At 39.8% G+C, this 20,461-nt stretch overlaps 2 protein-coding genes across 2 annotated transcripts in view; one reads left to right on the forward strand and one right to left on the reverse strand.

Moving 5' to 3' along the window:
• The window catches only part of tax1bp1b (Tax1 (human T-cell leukemia virus type I) binding protein 1b), a 35,253-nt gene extending 18,656 nt beyond the window's left edge, over nucleotides 1-16,597 (reverse strand). The window contains exons 1-5 of the mRNA XM_069194699.1: nucleotides 16,509-16,597; nucleotides 9,545-9,738; nucleotides 3,444-3,546; nucleotides 3,066-3,253; nucleotides 2,014-2,172 (exon numbers count right to left, since the gene is read on the reverse strand). Of these exons, the coding sequence (XP_069050800.1) occupies nucleotides 2,014-2,172; nucleotides 3,066-3,253; nucleotides 3,444-3,546; nucleotides 9,545-9,721 (627 nt within the window). The 5' untranslated portion in view covers nucleotides 9,722-9,738; nucleotides 16,509-16,597. The remainder of the gene's footprint in view (nucleotides 1-2,013; nucleotides 2,173-3,065; nucleotides 3,254-3,443; nucleotides 3,547-9,544; nucleotides 9,739-16,508) is intronic.
• A 1,960-nt stretch (nucleotides 16,598-18,557) lies between these two features.
• hibadhb (3-hydroxyisobutyrate dehydrogenase b) overlaps nucleotides 18,558-20,461 on the forward strand; it is a 43,078-nt gene continuing 41,174 nt past the window's right edge. The window contains exon 1 of the mRNA XM_015358174.2: nucleotides 18,558-18,673. Coding sequence (XP_015213660.1) covers nucleotides 18,604-18,673 — 70 coding nt within the window. The 5' untranslated portion in view covers nucleotides 18,558-18,603. The remainder of the gene's footprint in view (nucleotides 18,674-20,461) is intronic.

Here is a 20,461-nt window from a genome sequence, read left to right on the forward strand (position 1 = left end):
GTTCAACAACAATGATGTCAGCCATTAACTACTTGGGTCATATAGTTCCCAGAAATGAGCAACCGAGTTCTCATCAATTGTGAGCAAACGCAAAGCAGACTCTTTGGTGGAGGTCTGTCAGTAATCCAGACTTGTTAATATGTCTGTTTCAGGCTCTATTTGTTTTTCACGTACTTGATGTCGGGGCTGTTTTGTGGAACCTATTGCTTATTTCCTTTCTTGACTGGTCATGTGAGTTTTGAAACTCCATTTATTGCACTGTGCAGTGCACGCTGAAAGGGCATGACTGCTGCACTGTGGGAGTGTGGGATCTTAATGCTCTGCACAGAGCTATAACTGCTAATTGTACCGAGCCATTCACATGACTCACAGAACCCTCTGGACAGTTTAAAAACAGCTACTGGTAGGTATTCACAGTATTTACAGCCAAACTGGTTTTGAAGTTTTGAGATTTGTGAGTTACCAGTCGAACGAGCACGCTGACAGACTATGAGCACACTCTGGCTCATAGAATTACCGGAAGGCAACAAAGACTGACGGACAGGACTCAGGGGCCAATAAAACGTTAAGTGCCCCACACAGCCCAGCACTTTGTCATTAAATGACATCACCTATTACAGCTGGCCATTAAGTTAAATGCTTTTGTATTCGGTTGTGTACTGGAAAAGTAGCAAAGAACATCGGCAATAAAATGTAGGCCTAAAAAGTGACAATTCATCAGTCAAAAACAATTCACATACTGATTTTGAAAATGTCACTTCGTAACATCTGAAAAATATATTCCGAGATATTATTTCAATTACACTATAATCCCTAGAGCAGGAAAGGGTTCAAATGAGAGAGTCCCATTTCAACCATCTAGCTTGTCCTGTTTGGAAGTTAGTAGTTAATTGATCCAAGAATCTCACCTAGCTTTTTCCTCAGGGTATCTGCTTCAACAACAGGTCTGGGAGGCTTGTTGTTTATTTCCACAATCCTTTGCATAAAGAACTGACACCTGTGCTAAGATTTAAATGCATTTTCATGGAGCTTCAGGTTGTGCCCTCTTAAAATGTTATCAAAATAAAATGGACTTAAATTACAGCATAAAACACCCCATGGCCAAAGAGACTGTAAAATAAAAAGGGCTTCAGCTTTCCCTCCCCACTTATATCTATGAAAAAGGCTATGTATTCAGATATGATGGATTATACCAGAGTGAGATGGGATGCTATCATCCTGGGGAAAGGAACTTCAGAAGAAATGAAAATTATTTAAACTGGAAAACTAGAATGAAGGGGGGAAGGATCCAGAAAAGCAGGGAGCTCTTAGAAAGAGAACACGAGGGAGAAACAAAATATCAAAGGACCAGTAATTAAGTGCTTATATTTAAATGCCAAGGGTATTTGGGAACAAAATTCAAAAACACAAGAGCTAGAAGCTACTAAATTAGTATGCAATTAAGAGATAATCAGAATCAAAGAAAGACGGCTAACAGAAAGCGATAGTGAAGAGTATGACATGTTTGTCTGGAACAAGCGATCCAACCATCATGCTGAAGCAGATATCCAGTCTCTATTCAACAAATGGTTGAAGGAAATCCTCCAAGCAATTTTCTGCTTGTAAGCTTTCTTATGTTCTTATGAAATGACCCACATTTAAGGTTAAAGAGGCAAACCAACAAACTTTAAATATCAAGTCAGCAAGACAAAATAAAGCTCAGATATTTGCAGTATATTTACATAAGAAAAGATGACCAGTTAGGTCAGCTATGTACTGTAGCACCACTGGCTCTTAGTGCTGCACAAGACTGGATTTAAACGAATGCTACTATAAATCATGGAGGTCTTTCTATAATAAATCCATTGGTCTGGTTTACACTAGAGTCGATATCAAACATAGCTCTGAACTGACTAAATCATCTTTCTGAGAATGAAAACCCATATCAAAAAACCTCCGCTATTTCCTCCGTTAGTTTGTTTGGCCAGCAGCTCTCTGCCACGCAGGTTCCCGTGTGAAATCTGCCCCTCTTACCTGGCACTCCTTGCTCAGCTGGGCGAAGGACTCCCGCGCCTGCTCACACAGCCTCTCCAGCTGCTCCGCCTGCTCCTGAAGTTGCTCTTTATCTTTCCGAGTCACAGACAGCACCTTCAGCAGCTCCTCTTTCTCTTTCGTTGCTTCTTCAATTTTTTGCTGCACGCACATTAAATCACAAAAGTAAACCAGGAGGATTCCCAGTCTAGTGTAACAAAGGCCAAGCAACCTCTGACGACCGTGGATGTCAAGAGATTTGCAGTCAAGTCTCGAGTTCTCACCTATGCCCACCACACCATATTGCCCACTACAGCATCACCCTAAAGGTTAAAATCCACTTCAGGAGAATAAATGCAAGAAGAAAACCTATTGTTCTACTCAGCTGACTTTACCATGTCACCCTCCCAGAAGAGCTGCTTCAGCAGGGTGCTAGGTAGCCCAGCCTGTGGCACTTGCCACAGAACACAGAACACAGGCAGCATCTAAACATAGCCTGAAGCCTCAGGACAGCGGATTAACTAAAAAAAACTACATGAAAAGAACATCAGGTCAAAAAAGGATTATTTAAAACACCACACCAGTAAAGTAATATGCAGCTGCACAAGAACGTTTATATCTTATTTTGCATCTTATTACTGTTTCCTGTATGTACTGCACCAGAAAGAGCACATAACAACAAACCTACAGGAGGGTTTGAAGTGCGTACGGCACCTAGTACACAACAAACACTAGTAAACAGTTTCGTAGATGGTATTTACCTAATTTAAAATGTTCCAGACAGAATTTAATTAACTGGAAATCATGATGACATTTTAAATAAGCAAAATATTTGATTAAGTAATTAATGCTAAGAATTTTGCATGAACATGAAAAAGGCAAGAGTGTTTTCCATTGGCAAGAGTCAAATTTAAATTGATAAAATCAAGTGTCAATTCTACATTACATCATCCAAGGATGCCACCTGCTTACTGTACCCAGTTTCCCTAGAATCACCTGGGTCGAAAGCTCAGAGCTGCATTTAAAAAAAAAAAACATAATTCAGAAGAGCACACCTCTAGGAAGCCCGCCTTTGTTGTGACTACCAGTATGTCAGAATTGTTCTCATCTTCCACGGTCAGCAGGTCATCAGTCGGGGAACTGGCTCTGAACTGGAATGGGGTGCTAGCTCCTCGAATTTCACCCTTATGAGTGACATAGCAGAACTGGTAAAACTCTCCGTCATCATTGGGAACGTAGTACCCTGCAAAAAAAACCAACATACTCCATCCAGAACTATTTTAGTCTAACACCCTTAACTAGCATTACAGTCGCTGTCTCCTGTACGATTTATTTATTGTTTTCAATATAATCCTTAAAAGGAATATAGGTTTTCAAAGTTGTATAAGGGCTTGCTTGTAGAGGAGACTTGAAATGATATAATTACAACTTACCTTGAAATACCACCACACGGTTAACCGAGGTTCCTTCTACATAGTTTTCAGGAAGAGGTGACCACAAGAAAGTATAGTAATCTCGAGCTGTACTCCAGCCAACCTAGAGAAAAGAAAACAACACCATTACCGGCCTTAATTACACAGGCGCTGATCTCCTCGTGTCAGCTATAAAAAACTTAGAGACACATGTTCACATCTTTCAGAAAAAAAGACATATTCGATGCAAAAATAAATCTGTACAGCAATAGATTTATCATAATAAAATGTATACAGTTCAAACCCAAAGGGAACCATAAAAACACAATACAGGTTTGTAACAAATATGTCTCAACATCAAATCAGATCAGTTAAGTGACAATGGTACCATAGGTAGTATTATTTTTTGTAAATATAAAAAATATATAGATTATTTATGTCATAATCACAATAACATCTATCTTACAGTTTTTTTAAATTTTGAAAAGAGATATTTACTTCATAAAGTGGAAAAAAACCTAGGTGCAATCATAAAAATACAAAAATAATTAATGTCTCTGTAAGAGCTAAGTGTATATGCTCCCAAAATGTGGTCCAGTGAGGTTTGGGGCTGGTTTCTTGAAGCAGAGTTAAAAGAGGAGGAAAAAAATAGGTGAAAATTTTACATGTACTTCAAAACAGAAACAAAGATGTAATTATATAATTTTTATGTGTTGTTAACTGATGCCTGATGAGGGGAAGCACAAAAAATACATCCATAATTTAAACCCTCAATCATAAAGCTGTCAGCTTCACTTAAAGGCATAAGGGCACAGATTTATAATGATCTTCACACCCAAGTAAAAACTGGACTTTTTTGGCTTAAGCAAAGTCTAATAGCATTTTCAAACTTAGCAAAATCTACTGAAAAGACTTAATACACCCAGCATTTCTATACTGCAAAATAATTTCACAAAGCAGAGAGATTTTTTTTAACAGGAAGCTAAAAAGAACACACAGTAAGGCAAGCAGACAAGGGAAAAATATTAATTTGTTCCAGATACAGACCGATATTGAATTGGAATTGGAGAAATAATACTGAAGAAAATGTATTTTTGGTAACACTGCTGTGTGGTATAATAAATTACAAATGCATACTAACAATATTCACCTAACCAGTGTAGCATTGTTTAATTTTATGATGTTTCACTTTCAGGGGGCTTGAAAACAATAAAACAGATTTAAGCAAAGTTATTTTAGGTTTTTCACAACTCCACATTCTTACTAATTCTTCAAAACATTAGAACATGTCTGAAAGAGTACCACACCTACACAAGCTATTTGTGAATCTTAACTTCACACCTGAAGAAGGCTCCACAGCTGAAACGCTGTTTCCTTTCTTCTCTTTTCAGCACAGAATAAACCTTTACTTGTTCCTTTGCAGCCTACGCATGCTAAAGCAGCTCCCTACTTTAATAATTTCAGTGGCTACTTATTAACTTTGAAAGAAAAAATACTTGATATGTTAGAGGTAACATCAATACAGTAACCCATTTTAAGTGTTATTCAACTTCAACATTTTACCTGAAAATATTTTAATTATTAAATGTTGCATATGAAAATCATAGCAACTGTTCAAATGCAAAGAAATGTTACAATATGACTAATACACAATGATTTTTTATCTATAGTAATGGTATAATTTAAAGAATAATTGATTAAGCATAATGTTTAATAACCCATACTCATTTATATACTGTATGACATCATTCTGTCATTAATTTAACACATTTATCCTATTCCAGGAGAATTACACGAGTTCAGATGGGGCTCCAATACTTCCTTTGCAGCTTCATAGGGTGTTATCACATTGTATCAAAAATATTTCCTTTGTATATAATTATAAATTCAAAGAAAGATATTATTAACATGCAATAGTCCTTGAGCAACATGTATTTACAAGATATAAGGAAAAAAACTCTCAACTCCACATGAGTCATTCTGTACTGAGTGGTTCTGCAGCACTGTGACAGCTTAATTATAAATTACATGTTTGCTTTCTCCAGCCCTCCCAGGCAACACTCCCAGCTCTCCTTCAGAACTCTCATGATGTCGCTTTTAACTTTTCCTATTGCACGACATCAAAGAGCTAACTGATGTAGCTTCTGCACGTTCAGACGGGAACAGGCCAGACACAGTATATCCAGACACACAGAAAGGAAGGAAAAATCAGTCCCTGAATACTTTTTGGAATCCTACACACACTTCTAACTTAGTTGGTAAAACAGGTCCTGTATGGTAGCAGAGATCTAAATAGAAACGTATTTTATGTACAGACATTTTACAACATAACATCAACGTATTGGTACAGAAGTACACCGCTCAAGGTAAAAAGAAACCTTCTGGTAGTCAAGAAGGTTAACTTAAGAAAAACAAATTTTGAATACTAAGTCACAAAAAAATATTGAAAAAGCTTTAAAAAAAAAACTGGCAAAGAGCTTGCACAAAGCTGAACAAATGACATGAATCTTCCTTTACAGTGTAACTATTAGAGGGGGAAAACAATTTAACCAAAGTTTAAAATAATAATTTTTCTCCAGTGCCAGCACCAGAAAAACACACAGAACTGGGGTCCATGGACACTAGAACAGTCTGAAAAATACTCCAATTCCAACTGGAACATTCAGTCCTGAATACCACATTAGGGTACGCGTCACCCTAGAGCATCTTTAGTCACTAGGGGGCAGTGTGAACTTACAAACTACAAGCACTGCAGCTTTCTTTGGCAAAACCTCCCTTCAGGCCAGTGACTCACAGCACAGGTATCCTTGATAACTGTGATACAACTGCATTGCACACAGCACACATCTTTCAGCGTGTTCTCTTTCGAGATTTATTGTTATAAGTGCAGGCTCTCCGAACATTACTGAACTGTATACTTATTTTATCAGTTGGCAGCACATACTCTGGCTGTTCTCCCATTTCTCTGCTAGAAACAGAAGAGCCTCCTCAAACAGAGGAGCTTTGTTTGGAGGGTGAGTTTTATTTTAATAAGGAGAGTCGGCAAACTATTTCCTAACCTTGACAACTCTCAAATGCCAACTTAATGTTAAAAATAAAAGACAGCATTTTATTTTTAAAGAAAGAAGATTGTGCTAGCTGATTTTGTATGCAATATTCCTTATACACATTACCACCCACCACGGTACCTGATGCAAGTATCTAACCTCCTGCCTTCAGCTATTCTAACAAATACACTACACTCCTCCAGTGTGACAAGCCTCTTGAATCTACAGAATGACCTTCTCATAGCATGTTTGCTCTTCTTACACACTTCCTGGCACTGAGCTTTGAAACTTCTGAAATTATTCCATTTTCAAAGCTCTTCATCCAGCACAGGGCTTGGGGAAGGGGGAGGGGAGCCTATGCAGGCAGGATACACCCTGGGATGCCAGTTCTTTACAGGGGACACACACACACAAGCTCACTCACACCAGGGCCAACTCTTCCAGACGCTAACTCACCTTCCAGTATGTCCTTGGACTGTGGGAGAAAACCGGAGCATCCTGAGGAAGCCCACGTGAACACAGAGAGAACATACACACTCCACACAGACAGCACCCTACAAACTTTACCCAAGGTCCCAGTTCTGAGATCCTCCCACTGCGCCACCCTGTTTTAGAATTATTATTATCTGCTATAACCACGCAACGTTCTCTGCCACTGTAAGAGGAAGTGTAACCAATATAAAGTACACTATACTCTCATCTTTTATCATCATAGCAAATTTCTTGTATGATTAAACAGAAATATTTCCTGGATGCGTGTGTGACATTAGACCAGAGAATACATAATTTCTTTAATTTAGTCTTCTAGAACTGATGCAGGTTATTTCATAAATTATTGCACTCATAACAGTCTGTAAAACTGCAAACAGGAAAGTAAGGCCAAAACCGTCAACCTCTTTGCCAACCTTCATATTTTATATTAAAATATTTACCAATGTGTCTAGTCCACCAGAAATAGGTCATATGTTATCATTTATTAATGTAATGATGCTGGATGTACATTCATCATAACTAGCACCTAATCTAGAATTCAGCAGTTTTCTGGCTATTTCAAGACGTTTTCCGTGATGATCATGATTAATTTTCTTGACTTTCTGACTTTCCACAACTATTACTTTACCTCTGTGCTCCCACTTCATTCAGACATATGAAAACACACAGACAACAACCATTATTTTGAAAATGATAAACTCTACAGTTACTTAACGTTCAAAAGACTTTAAAAAAGCAATTCAAATTTACAACACAGAACCCCTTCGCTATGCTGTGCAATCTGAGGAGGAAGCAGTAATTGTTGTTTTGGACGGTAACGCAGTGGCTGGTAGACTGGACATGGAATGAGGTGTAAAACTACTGTAAGTCTTGCTCCATCTCTACTGAATAGAGCTTTCTCAACACAATTCTATTGAGCATTATAGAGGGGAACTGATCTGACCAATCAGAAAGCTCTAAATAAAAATATTTGTAGCAGATGTTAACCTATTAGCACTAATATTGACCACAGTCTCATGTTATATTAAATACACATTAGTATTTATATATTTCTATCTATGTGTGAAAAATGTCCTCATTAAGATAGCAACCCCTGATAAAAAATGGTGGAGATATCTCTGGAATACAAACAACTTTTTTTATCGTTCAGGTGACACATCCTATTTTAAAGTGCCAAAAGTATTTGTTCTAGGTCCTCTTTCTCCCAGATGAAGCATGATTTCAGTGGAACACAGAAGAGTACATCAATATGACAAGCATCCACAAATACAGAAACGCAGGTGTGTATAGAAACAACCACCGTGCCAGATTTGAAGACTGGACTGCTGGAAAAAGTAGTCTTTTCATGTTTTTCTTCTGTAAACAGTAATTTACTCGTGCACGTGAGCGCATGTTAGTACCAGCATAATTGCAAAGACCAAGGCTGAGGAAAAAAAGGCATTGTGGGGTCTGGTGGGAACGTCCTCAAAGGGAGGTTTATCCCTTTTCAATCATCCAAACAATGTTTTGAATGTAAAAGTGCCAAAAACTGTCCCCTGCTGGTCTGTTTTTCTCCCTGAGCACCGTCATCTTGGTGGAGTACAGAAAACGGGAGGAAAGACGTAAATCTGTGGCCCTGTCTGAATCTGTGCGCTGTGGAGGGGCAGCACAGCAGCCATGAGCTGGAAGGACAGTCCTGGGCTCTTAAACCCAGGGATGCTTTATGCATCAGTGCCTCCGAGGGTGTGGAGCCATCAGATACCACAGACAGGGGAGGAAGTAACCGCCCTCACATCTACAGTGATAAGAGTCCCTATTCCACAGCTCTGGGGGAAAATATATGGGACTTCACGGAGAGGTCAGGGAGTTGAGCTGGCTGCACTTTGAGGGGTGTTGTCAAGCTTTCTCGTGCTTGAGCCGCCCCCTGCGGTGAAATAACGAGCGAAGCCAGAGTCCTCATGTTTCCTTTATCCTCTTTCGGAAGTCCAACAGAGCCTGAACACCGCTGTAGCCCTGTTTGAAGCAGCTGGCAGGTCTGTGGAGAGGCAAGGCACAACGAGGCACTGCGGCAGGAGCTTCAGGGAGGCAGAACGGTGGACATGCACAGCAAAGATGTCTGCTGCTCCCACGGCAGGTCAGAACTCCTGTCATACATTGTCAAAGAACATCACTACACCTAGTCACCATTCCACTGCCTACAGGCTGCCAGGCTTTCAGTCTAGACTACTGTAGATTACAGAGAAGGAAAGGGCATCTTTTTCCTTTCACTGTCTTTAAAAAAGGCAGTGCTCTAAATAAGCATTTTCAAATGCATCTTTTAGCAAAGTTCAGAGGGAGCAAGACCAGAGCCCAGAGAGCTTATCACTCATATGTCATAAAACTCTGAGTAAAACAAGCTTTTAATGCTTCACTCTATCCTATGACAACTTAAATATACATTTAAACCTGCATAGATTTTTGGCATGAACTTACAAATGAGGCAAGCGGACGAATAACGCTTCGCTGGCACAAGTGACGTGATCAAACACGCAGCAGCCTGTGTTATAAACAGACATAGCCATGCATACTGAAATCGAGAGCAAGACAAAGCAAAAGCATCCTTACCTTAAAGATGCCAACCCAGTCCTTCTGGTGAGGCTTAATGTACTGGGTGAGAGTATAATGGCACTCGAGAGCAGCGTGGGGTAGGTAGCCCTTCGCCACGTTTTGGAAGATCACATGGGCAAAGTTGGACGTTTCCATAGCGCTACTGGATGACGGACTTTCAAGGAAATGTGCCATTCCGAAACGCAATATTTCTGTTTAAAAAATAATAAAGGAACAATATTATTCACTGGGAATTTATTTTACTTTTGCAACAACTGTCTGTTGAAATAAAAATCGTTCTTGATCCAGGGAATCAAATGATAATTTGTGAATTACCTGTGAGATAAATCTGCTCAGAATTAAAGTGGCTCAGAATGGTTTGCATACATGACCCAGACTGGCCAAAAAGCCTCCGATTCCTTCTTAAATAAAACAAATCTTCACAGGCTGCAGCTCATCCCAGTTGCCACAGCGGGGAGCCAGCTAGTGGGACTGGAGGCCTGTCCATTGTGGCACTAGCCCCAGCAAAGCCGGGTCCAATTCAGAGAACTGGGGGGACTAGAGCAACTGGGGTAAAGCACCTTGCTCAAAGCTAAAACAGCTGCTTACTGTGGGAATTCGAACCCCCAACTGTCCAGCTATGAGGCATAACAACTATTTTACACTGCCCCATTATGACACAGTATGAACAAATACAACCTTCACAATTAAACAGAACCCCACAGAGATAAGAGGCTAATTTTTGTATTCAAAAACATCTTTAAGCCACCTGCTTAATTTATTAGATTACTAACAATAACTCTTTCCATGTTGCCATCGTGTTGTAACCCTACCCGGCCAGTCAGTTGCATTTTCTATAAACAATTTTAACAATAACCCCACAAACTATAAAGGAACCTGTGAACAAGAAAACTCCAAATTGATTATGAATCAAATTAGATGTTTTATAAAATATAACTAATCATGTGTAACTAAACATAACTAACTGATCAACACAAGACATTTAAAAAATAAATCCCACAGACTGTTAACTTTTTTAATAACTCAGTTATTCAGCAGTGGTTCAGCTCCAGTCTGGAGGGAACGATAGCAATCCAAACCAGTTCAGAGCCCCAGTTTTGCATCAGTTTGCCTCCTTGCTTAGATCTTCACCATGTGGTGCCAGTCTGCCTCTGGTCTCCTGCAGTTTCACTTTCAAATTGTATGCAAAACGGCAACATCAGGATCACAATAAAATACCAGCAAACTGTGGTATCTTCAGGATTAGAGGGAATTTTATGCATGTATTACCACACGTATGTGCAATCATTGCTGGTTATGCTCTAGTATATGGGTAAAACAATTGGTTAAACATTGGGGATTTCAATAACATGCCTTATGATGCAAAAACTCACTTCTGTTATTAACAACTCTTTCAAAAAAAGCTGTCATTAGTAACACATTGTTAAATAACATCTGTACCCTCAAGAGTGTACAGTAAGTCAATAAGCATTTGTAAATTGAGTGAATTCAAGCTTTGAAGAGAAGAAGTTGTATACTATTCAGACCACTTCCCAGAAGGGATGCTTTAAATTCCTATTCCTGTGATGGATTTCTACCTAAAGGCCTCTATCTCTACTCCTTCAGACACACGCAGGTTCAATTAGAAAGCATTCAGGCCCAAGGCTGCTCCCTCTGTTCCTAGAGTTGCCCTAAGGAAAAGTTATGATTCTCTCAGGTAACATGCTGGACCTTTATACATAAATAGATAATGTTGTTAGCTGGTGATTACATTGTTTAACATGTTGGAAGAGGCACAACACTTGTGGTTAAATGTTACACAGGGGCTCTAGTTTATGATATTACATGTCAAATAAACCAGCTAAATCAGCAGCATGAAAATTCTCCCTAGTGGATGTGCATGCTGGTACACATGATATATAGCTGGCACAATCAAAAATCCAAACAGAAGATTTACAAATACTTCAAAATAAGCTAAAAACAAAGAAATTACCATCTCAGGGCCCATTCCTGTATTGGGTAGAGCCTGTGAGGCTTTTAGTAGATTGTATTCCCGACTAAGAAATTGGTTCAAAGTTCTGAATTTATGATTTATTCCCAAATTGATGCCTTATTTAGTATGGTAAGCCCCCCTCCAATGCAGGGATTATCTCATAAGATCCCTAGGCCTCAGATCTCTAGTCATCATCTGAAGTTGTCATTTTCTGTATTTTAATTGTTATTCAAGATTTGTATGTGCTACCTTAAGTAACTGGTGGGAGATGTGACAATTTGATAAACGGGGATGTCTACAGTCCTGTATCTCTTTGAACTGTGTAAATGCGTCAAACCTATGCTAATACCCTTGCTTCCTTCAAGAAACAGCTGGATGAGATCCTTGGATCAATAAGGTATACCAAACAGGCTAGATAGGCTGACTGGCCTCCTCCTGTTTATAATCATTTTACTGTTCTCATGTCTGCCGTGGACACTGTGCTTTTTGCATTTCACACAAATTATTCATGTTGTCATTTGCAGAAAAAAAAATTAATCACCACCTCTTACACAGCAAGACTAAGCTATATTCTTCATCATGTCAGTGAAATAAAAAATAAAAATGTGTTTCAAGCCAAGTCATAAAGAGTCCAGGACATCAGCATCATATTTCATAAAGCAGGAGAAACCACACCTCAAACTGTTAACAACATGGAAACCTGCATGCTTGCTACTGCCATCCGCACATTGTTCACAAGAAGCCGATAATTCCTTTCTGGAGTTTATTCTATGCTGAAAGGAAAAGAAATGAAACAACTTTTTGGCTGTGAAGACTTCAATTGACACCTGCAGAAGGCTCCACAGCTGAAACGTTTTGTCTCTTTTCTTTTCCTTTCAGCATGGAAGAAACTTTACATGTTCCTTTGCAGCCTATGCATGCTGACCCAGTTCCCTACCCGAACTGCTTTCAGGAGTTTGTCTTACTGTAACAGATCGGATACTTACAGAACAGAATGTGTGTCTTCTCTTATGCAAAGCCCTTTAAAAAACTGATTAATACTGCATTATCAAATCAAGTAAACTGACATGGAATAATGGCTAAAGGAGAAGAGCAAAATGCATCAACATGTGTGACTGTATGACATCACCTAAATCAACCTGAACCTGCACTGCACTGAGTTTATTTTTACTTCTTTTCAATGTTCTTTTTGACCAGAAGAGATCATCTTGGTTTTAAAAAAATGCTCATGTGTGTTTATTAACTTACCCTGCATAATTCCCCTACAAACAAATATTCAGTTCAAGCCACCTTTCATCCTCACTCGGTTTTTAATTTAATTGGATGTCCTAAAATAAAATGGCAAACAAACATGGTTTTAGAATACCAGAAAAGAGCATTTGGAAATGTTACCAAAAGAGTTCTAAAAGGAAGAAAAAAGCTTAGAAAAAAAGCAACAATAAATGTGTGATCCACATCACAGAGAGATGCCGGTAAAGTGTAAGACTCAGGCTCTGCTCGGGTGACAGCACTGCCTTGAGGCCAAGTCAGGCTTGTCTTATACCCCACTAAGGGTCAATAATTCAACCGGAAAAAACACAGGTAACTCCAAATAGGTCCGAAAAATATATTACAAGTTTATAAACAAGGTCAAAAGTTTTTTAAAGATTTAGAAATTATAGTACCAACTTATAAATCAAGGTAGTTTGCCTGAAAGACCAGGATATATGTTTGTTGTTCTCATGTTTGATGTAGCCTGCTTCATCTTGTAATCATTGGAATTGCTTATGGTGCAGCTCGTGATTTACAATCATAGCTATTTTGTTGTTTCTATTAAGCTAAGTACTGCAGTTCTAAGCCTGAATTAATAGGACACACAAGACTGCCAAGAGCACAGTAAACGTCAGCAATTACAGTAAGATCTGAAGTGATGAAGCAGTATATCATGGCTAAGGGGGGGTATTGTGTAGGAATTCCCTCGTGCTTCATTACTTGAAGTTCGAGTTCCAGTCCAGCTTAAGTTATACTAGTTTCCCATCTAGTAAAAAGTTCTGTTCCAACTCCAGGATGAGTCTTAAAACCTGTCGGCTGCTGTGTCGAACCCACGAGGAAGGGCTCCTGTGTTCGGCTCTCATCCTTCAGATCCTGTTAACGCACACAGGAGGGGTGTGGACACACAGCACAGTCCAGCAAATGGGAAGCAGTGGAAATTACTTCACCATCTTTGCTACTAGTTACTAGTATTCTTTCACCTGTTACCATTGTACTCAAGGCTCTGAATATTCACAACCTCCATTTAATTCTTACCAAAAAAAATAAGGATATTTTATATTTTTTCAGATACCTCAGATACTAATGGTATGAGAAACAGATGGCAAGTACAATACAGCCGTGCAGATCTCTGCTAATTAGCTGTACAGTTCAGTGACATAAAGGAACTGTTCCATGTCAAAAGGAAAGACTGGATATGCAGGAAGAGCCTTTTTATTCTCAGACTTTCTTTCTTTAGATGAGAGTTAAAAGACCTCCTTACATAGTAAGCTAAATCAGTTTCATGATCACACCTAATTCAGTCAGAATCAATTTGATGGAATCAAGTCCTGTCACCGCTGTTAAATGTCCATGTGAATGGTCTTTCATGAGAGATTTCATGAGCAAAGAACTTTTTTTTAATCTTGCTTTTTAAAAGGGCTGACTAGATTTTCAAAGGAAGACATCTGTGTGACCTCGATCCTGAAGGTTATGTGTGTTCTGATCTAGTGCAATTTGATGACAGTTTATCTTTGTCATCAAAGCAGAGTCCTGCGTGCAGTTATGTTGTCTAGTTACAAAGCAGCTCAGAACAGAAATCTGACTCTCTCCTGATGTTCTTCATTGGTTAGTACTTATCTCTAGAGGCCAGTCGCATGAGTTTCATTTTTGTAAACTAGGTGTACTTTACCCATGTAGAACTACAGAACTCATTTCCCAAAGAATCTACTTTGTCATCTCCAAGCAATTAACAGTTTAGCATTCCATGAAAAACATCCCCATCTAACACAAAGCTTTCATGATCTATTTTGTAAAAAGAGCTCACAGATATTAGATATCAGAGCAGAATCCTTCACTGTCTAATTGTACCCTAAAATTAATAACAGAATTGATATACAAACTCATAAAAGGTAAGCCTTGCATTGTACCAAATGAGAATCATGTCATTTAAGAAATTTACTCATTCTGCAACCTGCAGTCACATTCATCCAGCAAGGTCTCACTTCCTCAATTAGGATAAAGCACAGAGCTGTCCTCAATGTTTAATCACGTGACAACTCATCACACTATCATATCACACAACTGCAGAACCTATCGTACACCAGTATCATTCCATGGACTGTACTTCGCAAAACAGAGTGATTATAAAATGAATTCAAAGAACCCATAAAGAGAAGTGGTGGTTTTGAAGACTCCCCTATCTGCTACACTGCAACTCAGATTTCCAACACAGACCATGACACAACAGTTTGTGGTGTGCTTGGAGATGAGATCGTTCAGAGTCGACAGGCTCCTAGCTGGGACTGGCAACAACTCGGTTGTCATTGGCCACGTTGGCACAAGTAGGGCCCGATTAAACAGCACAATTTCCATCCAGGATCAATTTAAAACAACTCAGCCAGAAACCGTAAAGGACTAGATCAGCTGTTTTCCCAGGAATCCTACCAGCACCGGGCAAAGGTGAACAATCACAAATATGAATCCGTCTGACAAGTCATTAAGTGCCGAGACGTCAGTGCTGGGAACATCAGAAACCAATTACAAAAAATAAAAATGCCTACATAAAACATCTTTGCCTACGTAAAGACTTTTAGTAACTACTAAAATAACCGTTTGGTTTTTTTATGTGCATGAAAGGCTTTAACGCTTAAGGTGCGATTCAAAACGAAAGATCAGTTGAAAAGCATCATCGTTCACAACGTCCACTATTAAACCACGTTCATTTTACAGTACAATGGCACGCAGACAGAAACGAGAGATTGGGGGGGTGAGGTGGGTTTCAAAGGTTTTGTGTAACCTTCGCCGACAGAGCTGCCGAAATTCCCCAGTCGTGCAGATCATGACAGTTCATCACCAACAGAATTTCCCAGACGCTCATGAGCAACACCAGCCTGACTCGCTCAGACTCGACGGACCCGCCCCCCGGACCCCCCTATTGGTCCGGGGCCACTGTTGACATTCCCGTTAGGTAAACACCACTGAAGGCTCTGGCCTGCGATTGGCCAGTGCAGCCGCCAACACAGCGTCGTCACGACCCGCAGACGCTCACGAGTTAATAATAATTATTATTATTAACTCGTTATTCGAGTTGTTGGGGTTTCGTACTTTTCGTTACTACCGAACATCAACAACAGCAGGGTCCCACAGCGACCGAGGCTGTTAAAGCAACGCACCCTGAAGAGATATTAAACATCTCACTAATCTAGGAGTCCAGTCTCCTCCTGAAAAAAGCTTGTTAACTGACACGCCAGCATGCTCGGATCGCTTATCGATGGATGTAAACAAAACAAAATTAAACTCAAAGGTCAAAACAAATATCGAAACCAAACGGTCCAAGGACAGACAACAACCGACTTTAGTTTCTTTTTCAATACAAGTGGTGGGCAGAAATAAAAAGTTTATTTCATGTTCCTAAGGGCCTTACGGCCGAATCCATAGTCCATAGTCCGATAGTTGAAACATTAATACTGACTTTCAACATTAAAATCCCTTCGCAACCCAAGCAGAACTACAATCAAAGTTTGAGCTCCAAAACGTTTGTCTTCAATTTCTTCCCCTTCTGCTTGTTATTTAAACACGGCTAAGCCTGTGGTTCGTCACTGCTGGACTGGGAATGATAACGTAACCCAAATCCCACACAATTTTTACATTGCCACGTAAAAGGACTAACACTAATAATCGTTACAGAACACAACTACATTAACGAATAACCACACAACAACCGTTCGCCATGTGAAATCGAAGTAAAACCCCAGTTACCTTGGTAAACCGTCACTGACGCAGCTCTACGGTCGCCGCTGCCCTTCTTCCTGGAAGAGGGGCGATGCGTCACTTCCGGGATCGGTGCCCTTGCCCACTGCGCAGGCGTAAAGTTATTGACTGTGCATCTGTGCCTTTATTTCAAAAGCACATAAGAGAGGTGACAAATGAGAGGAGGTCATTCACCCTCCAACCCCCTTATTTGCAAAAACTTGTTTGATCCAAAGACTTCGCCTGGCACCGTCTTCAGCAACACGGGTGGGTAGCACGTTCCACACTCCCACCACTCTAAAAACTTTAAATTTAAAGAAATTTAAAGCTAAGGATTTATTCTGTCCTGCTGTGAGAAACAGATCCTGGGTTTCTCTCATCATCCTGAATCCCAGATAATGAATCCTTCAATTTACCTCTATATTTCCTCAAATCTTCCAAAATATCCACGTAAAAACATAGGTTTTGACAATCCTACCCAGACTACGGAGAAAGAATATCTCTGCAGTACAGCAAATGTCTAATCACAATCTTAAAAAAAACTCAATAGAAACTGTATTTTAAAATCCTATAAAAACAATTTCATGCCATCATCACATCACTCAATAACTGTGGTGGCATGGAGACTTACAGAAACATTTTAATAAAGCTGTTTTACAAAAACTGTTTTCATTGCACATAGACAAAACCATTCATTTGCTCTTTATTAGTTAACAACAAAAGACACTGTCCACATGTCCTGTGCTAAATCTGGACTCATACTTAAGTATAAAGCACTACTGGTCTAATGTCACCTTGACCTTCAGAGGATGATGAATAAGGAATAAAGGCAGCGTCAGGCATCATACCCACACTTCATTATGATGGCCATGAGTGACAGGTGAGTGAAGAAGAGTACCTGGTCTAACCAATTTAGCTTTGGAGCAATGTGCAATAAACTGAATTAGACCAGTTCTGCAACATACTGGAAATTGTATCTGGGATGGTATGGACTGAGATGAGATGTACTGAGATCTCATTTATCTGAGATGATATTATAATAATAATACACTTATATAGTGCTTCTTCTGGACACTCCACTCAAAGCACTTTACAGGTAATGGGGACTCCCCTTCCCACGACAGCAACAGCAGCCATAGTGCACCAGAACACTCACCCACATCAGCTTTCAGTGGGGAGGAGAGCAGAGTAATGAAGCCAGTTCATAGATGGGGATTATTAGGGCCAATGGGTAAGGGGTAAGGGCCAATGGGAAATTTGGCCAGGACGCCAGGGTTACACCCCTACTCTTTTTGAGAAACGCCCTGGGATTTTTAATGACCACAGAGAGTCAGGACCTCAATTTTACATCTCATCAGAAGGACGGCACCTGTTTACAGTATAGTGTCCCCATCACTATATTGGGGCATTAGGACCCACATGGACCACAGGGTGAGCACTCCCAGCTGGCCCCACTAACACCTCTTCCAACAGCAACCTTAGTTTTTCCCAGGAGGTCTCCCATCCAGGTACTGACCAGGTTCACACCTGCTTAGTTTCAGTGGGTTGCTAGTTGTGAGCTGCAGGGTGATATGGCTGCTGGCTATTGTACTTGTATCCTGCAAGTCCCTGATAATAATATCCTGTTGCTGGGTTTCTTCAATGCCATGCAACCCCAATAATACAAGAACTCCGTATTCTGCCTGCAAAAAAAAAAACAGATATAAAAAAAATTGGTGTAAATCGCTGTACCAGCCAGAGACAGGACACAACAACTTTACAGTCCAAGTAAGACCTCTCTGAAAGGTAACCTCGTAAATTAATTTAATATTGGTGGAATTTTGGTATTATTTATTAAACCGCTTCTCTTTGAATCCATCTAATTGTCTTTTCTAAATTGGCTTCGAACCTGAATGTGTAAACTCTACAGACATGCAACTCCCGCAAAGACGCACGGCTCCAAAGATAAGCTATAGGATATCCCGCCCCTCCCGGGTTCTGGTTGGCTATAGTGGGCAACCCTGCCTCTGATTGGGCTGAAGGCGGTGTCACTCTCATCCACCCCCGTGGTCACTTCCTGACTCGAGCGTTGACACCGCGACGCTGAGGTCAAGGGGAAGGAAACATGGCCGCTTTGGTTAGAGGGTCTCGGAACTTGTTGCGAAGCTTTGGTCAGCATGTGGGCCTGGCACTGGGTAACGTATTGTTTACGTTTGCATATATTCAATTTTCGTCCTTCTCCGAGGCTATTGTGGGTCGGGGGAGGGGTGGGATCTGTAGCTTATGCATTGCAGCACCTTTAAGCTTAATGATATAGATAGTAACATCTGTTTCTGTCCGGTATCGCTTGGCAATCGCTGATGCGGATGTCAGTAGTAGTATCGATAAGCGGGATCGATGCTGGCATGCTATTCAGAGCCAAATACTCTCGCAAGGGAAGCATACAGCAAAAATACTTTTGCCTTGGTCCTTTAGTCCTTAACTAAAGGTCCTTGGTCCTTTAGTGAAGATGCTTTCGCAGGCTTGAGGTAAATTTAAATTAAAACATTTTAAGTGTATTTTGTTATAGTTTTGGAAAGCACCTGTTAAAAGCAGGTATGGGTTTATCTCTGAATGTTACAGGATGTTTTTTTCCCCCACTACCAGTTTGCTCTGTCTTGGAAGATATGGGATTTTCTGTACATTTTAGAATCCTGTTTTTACAAAACTCCCTGTCACTAGGAAAATGTTTTACTCTAAAGACAAGCTTACAACTTCACAAGCCAAAGTTAACACCTAAAGAAAAAGTTGGAATCAAAGTGTTTGATTCATTGTTTAAAATATCCTGTTTTAGTGTTATATTTGCTGTAATTGCACATGTAACTAAGATAAATATTATTCTCAGCTCTGTAATTTGTATCACTAGGATGATTCTGTTTTTAAAGAGTTAATTACTGTGCAAACAAACATGTTAGTGCTGTATATAAATCACTTCCTACAGTACATTTTAAGATTAGAGATCTTATTTGAAAAAGTATTTGCATCAAGAATAGTTTTAGATTGAGATCAATTTAGACTGCTTTATGATGTGGAAGGAATAAAGCATGTATACATGCACAGTATGTTAGGGAAAAGCATGAATACTTTGCCATGGTGCTCAGCAAAAGGACATTCCTTTACATACCAAGCCTATGATGATGTCATGGCTATGTGCCATCTGCATTTCTGCTGGGGTTTCTAGAAAAAAGGCAGCAAGTGATGTTGGGACCTGTTATAAGTACAAGGAGTGTCAGCAGCTGGCTTGCGTATCAGATGTTCAAGGTTAGGTCAATATGCACAACAGGCTGCAAATACAAGACAGCCCTTCTTGCCAGTTCAGAGAGTCTAGAATTTGTTCACTTGCTTCTTGAAGGAGAGCAGGGTTTCTGAATCACCTGAGCAGAAAGTCTGTTCTGTCCTCCCCTCCCCCGTCCGTGTGAAGAAACATTTCCTTTTCTAATTCCATCAACACCATTCATGTTTAAAAAGGAGTGAGTCCCAATAATATGCTTTTATGAAGAATACATTCAAGTCTTTATGCAAGCTCCTGTGTGCTTCAAATGGTTTAAAAATAGCATGAGGGCCAGGGGTATTTCTCCCTGAGTAAGCAGTTGATGGTGACATTAGAAATGCTCTTTTGACTTGGAGACAGCCCTCACAAGTTAAGAATGGCCGAGTATGAGCCTTAGACTGAGACAGAAAGGTGAAAGATGTTTATTTCAGACAGGTCCTAAAGAGTCTTGGGGGGTATCAGCTCTACATTCTCTGCAGGCCTATAGTTTAAGTGTAATTTGAAGTCAAAATGCATGTCATTTTATGTCTTTATTTCAGTGCTTTTTAATAATGCTATAAGGTACTGTGGAATTAATTATGTTGGTATCAAATAAGTTGTTCGTTGTGCACTAGTCTTCCACTCAGAACTGTAAAGAAGAGCCAGTGGGATTTTGTGCGATTATATTATTCAT

This window comes from Lepisosteus oculatus, chromosome 10, assembly GCF_040954835.1.
Source record: "Lepisosteus oculatus isolate fLepOcu1 chromosome 10, fLepOcu1.hap2, whole genome shotgun sequence".
In the NCBI taxonomy this organism is placed as follows: Eukaryota; Metazoa; Chordata; class Actinopteri; order Semionotiformes; family Lepisosteidae; genus Lepisosteus; species Lepisosteus oculatus.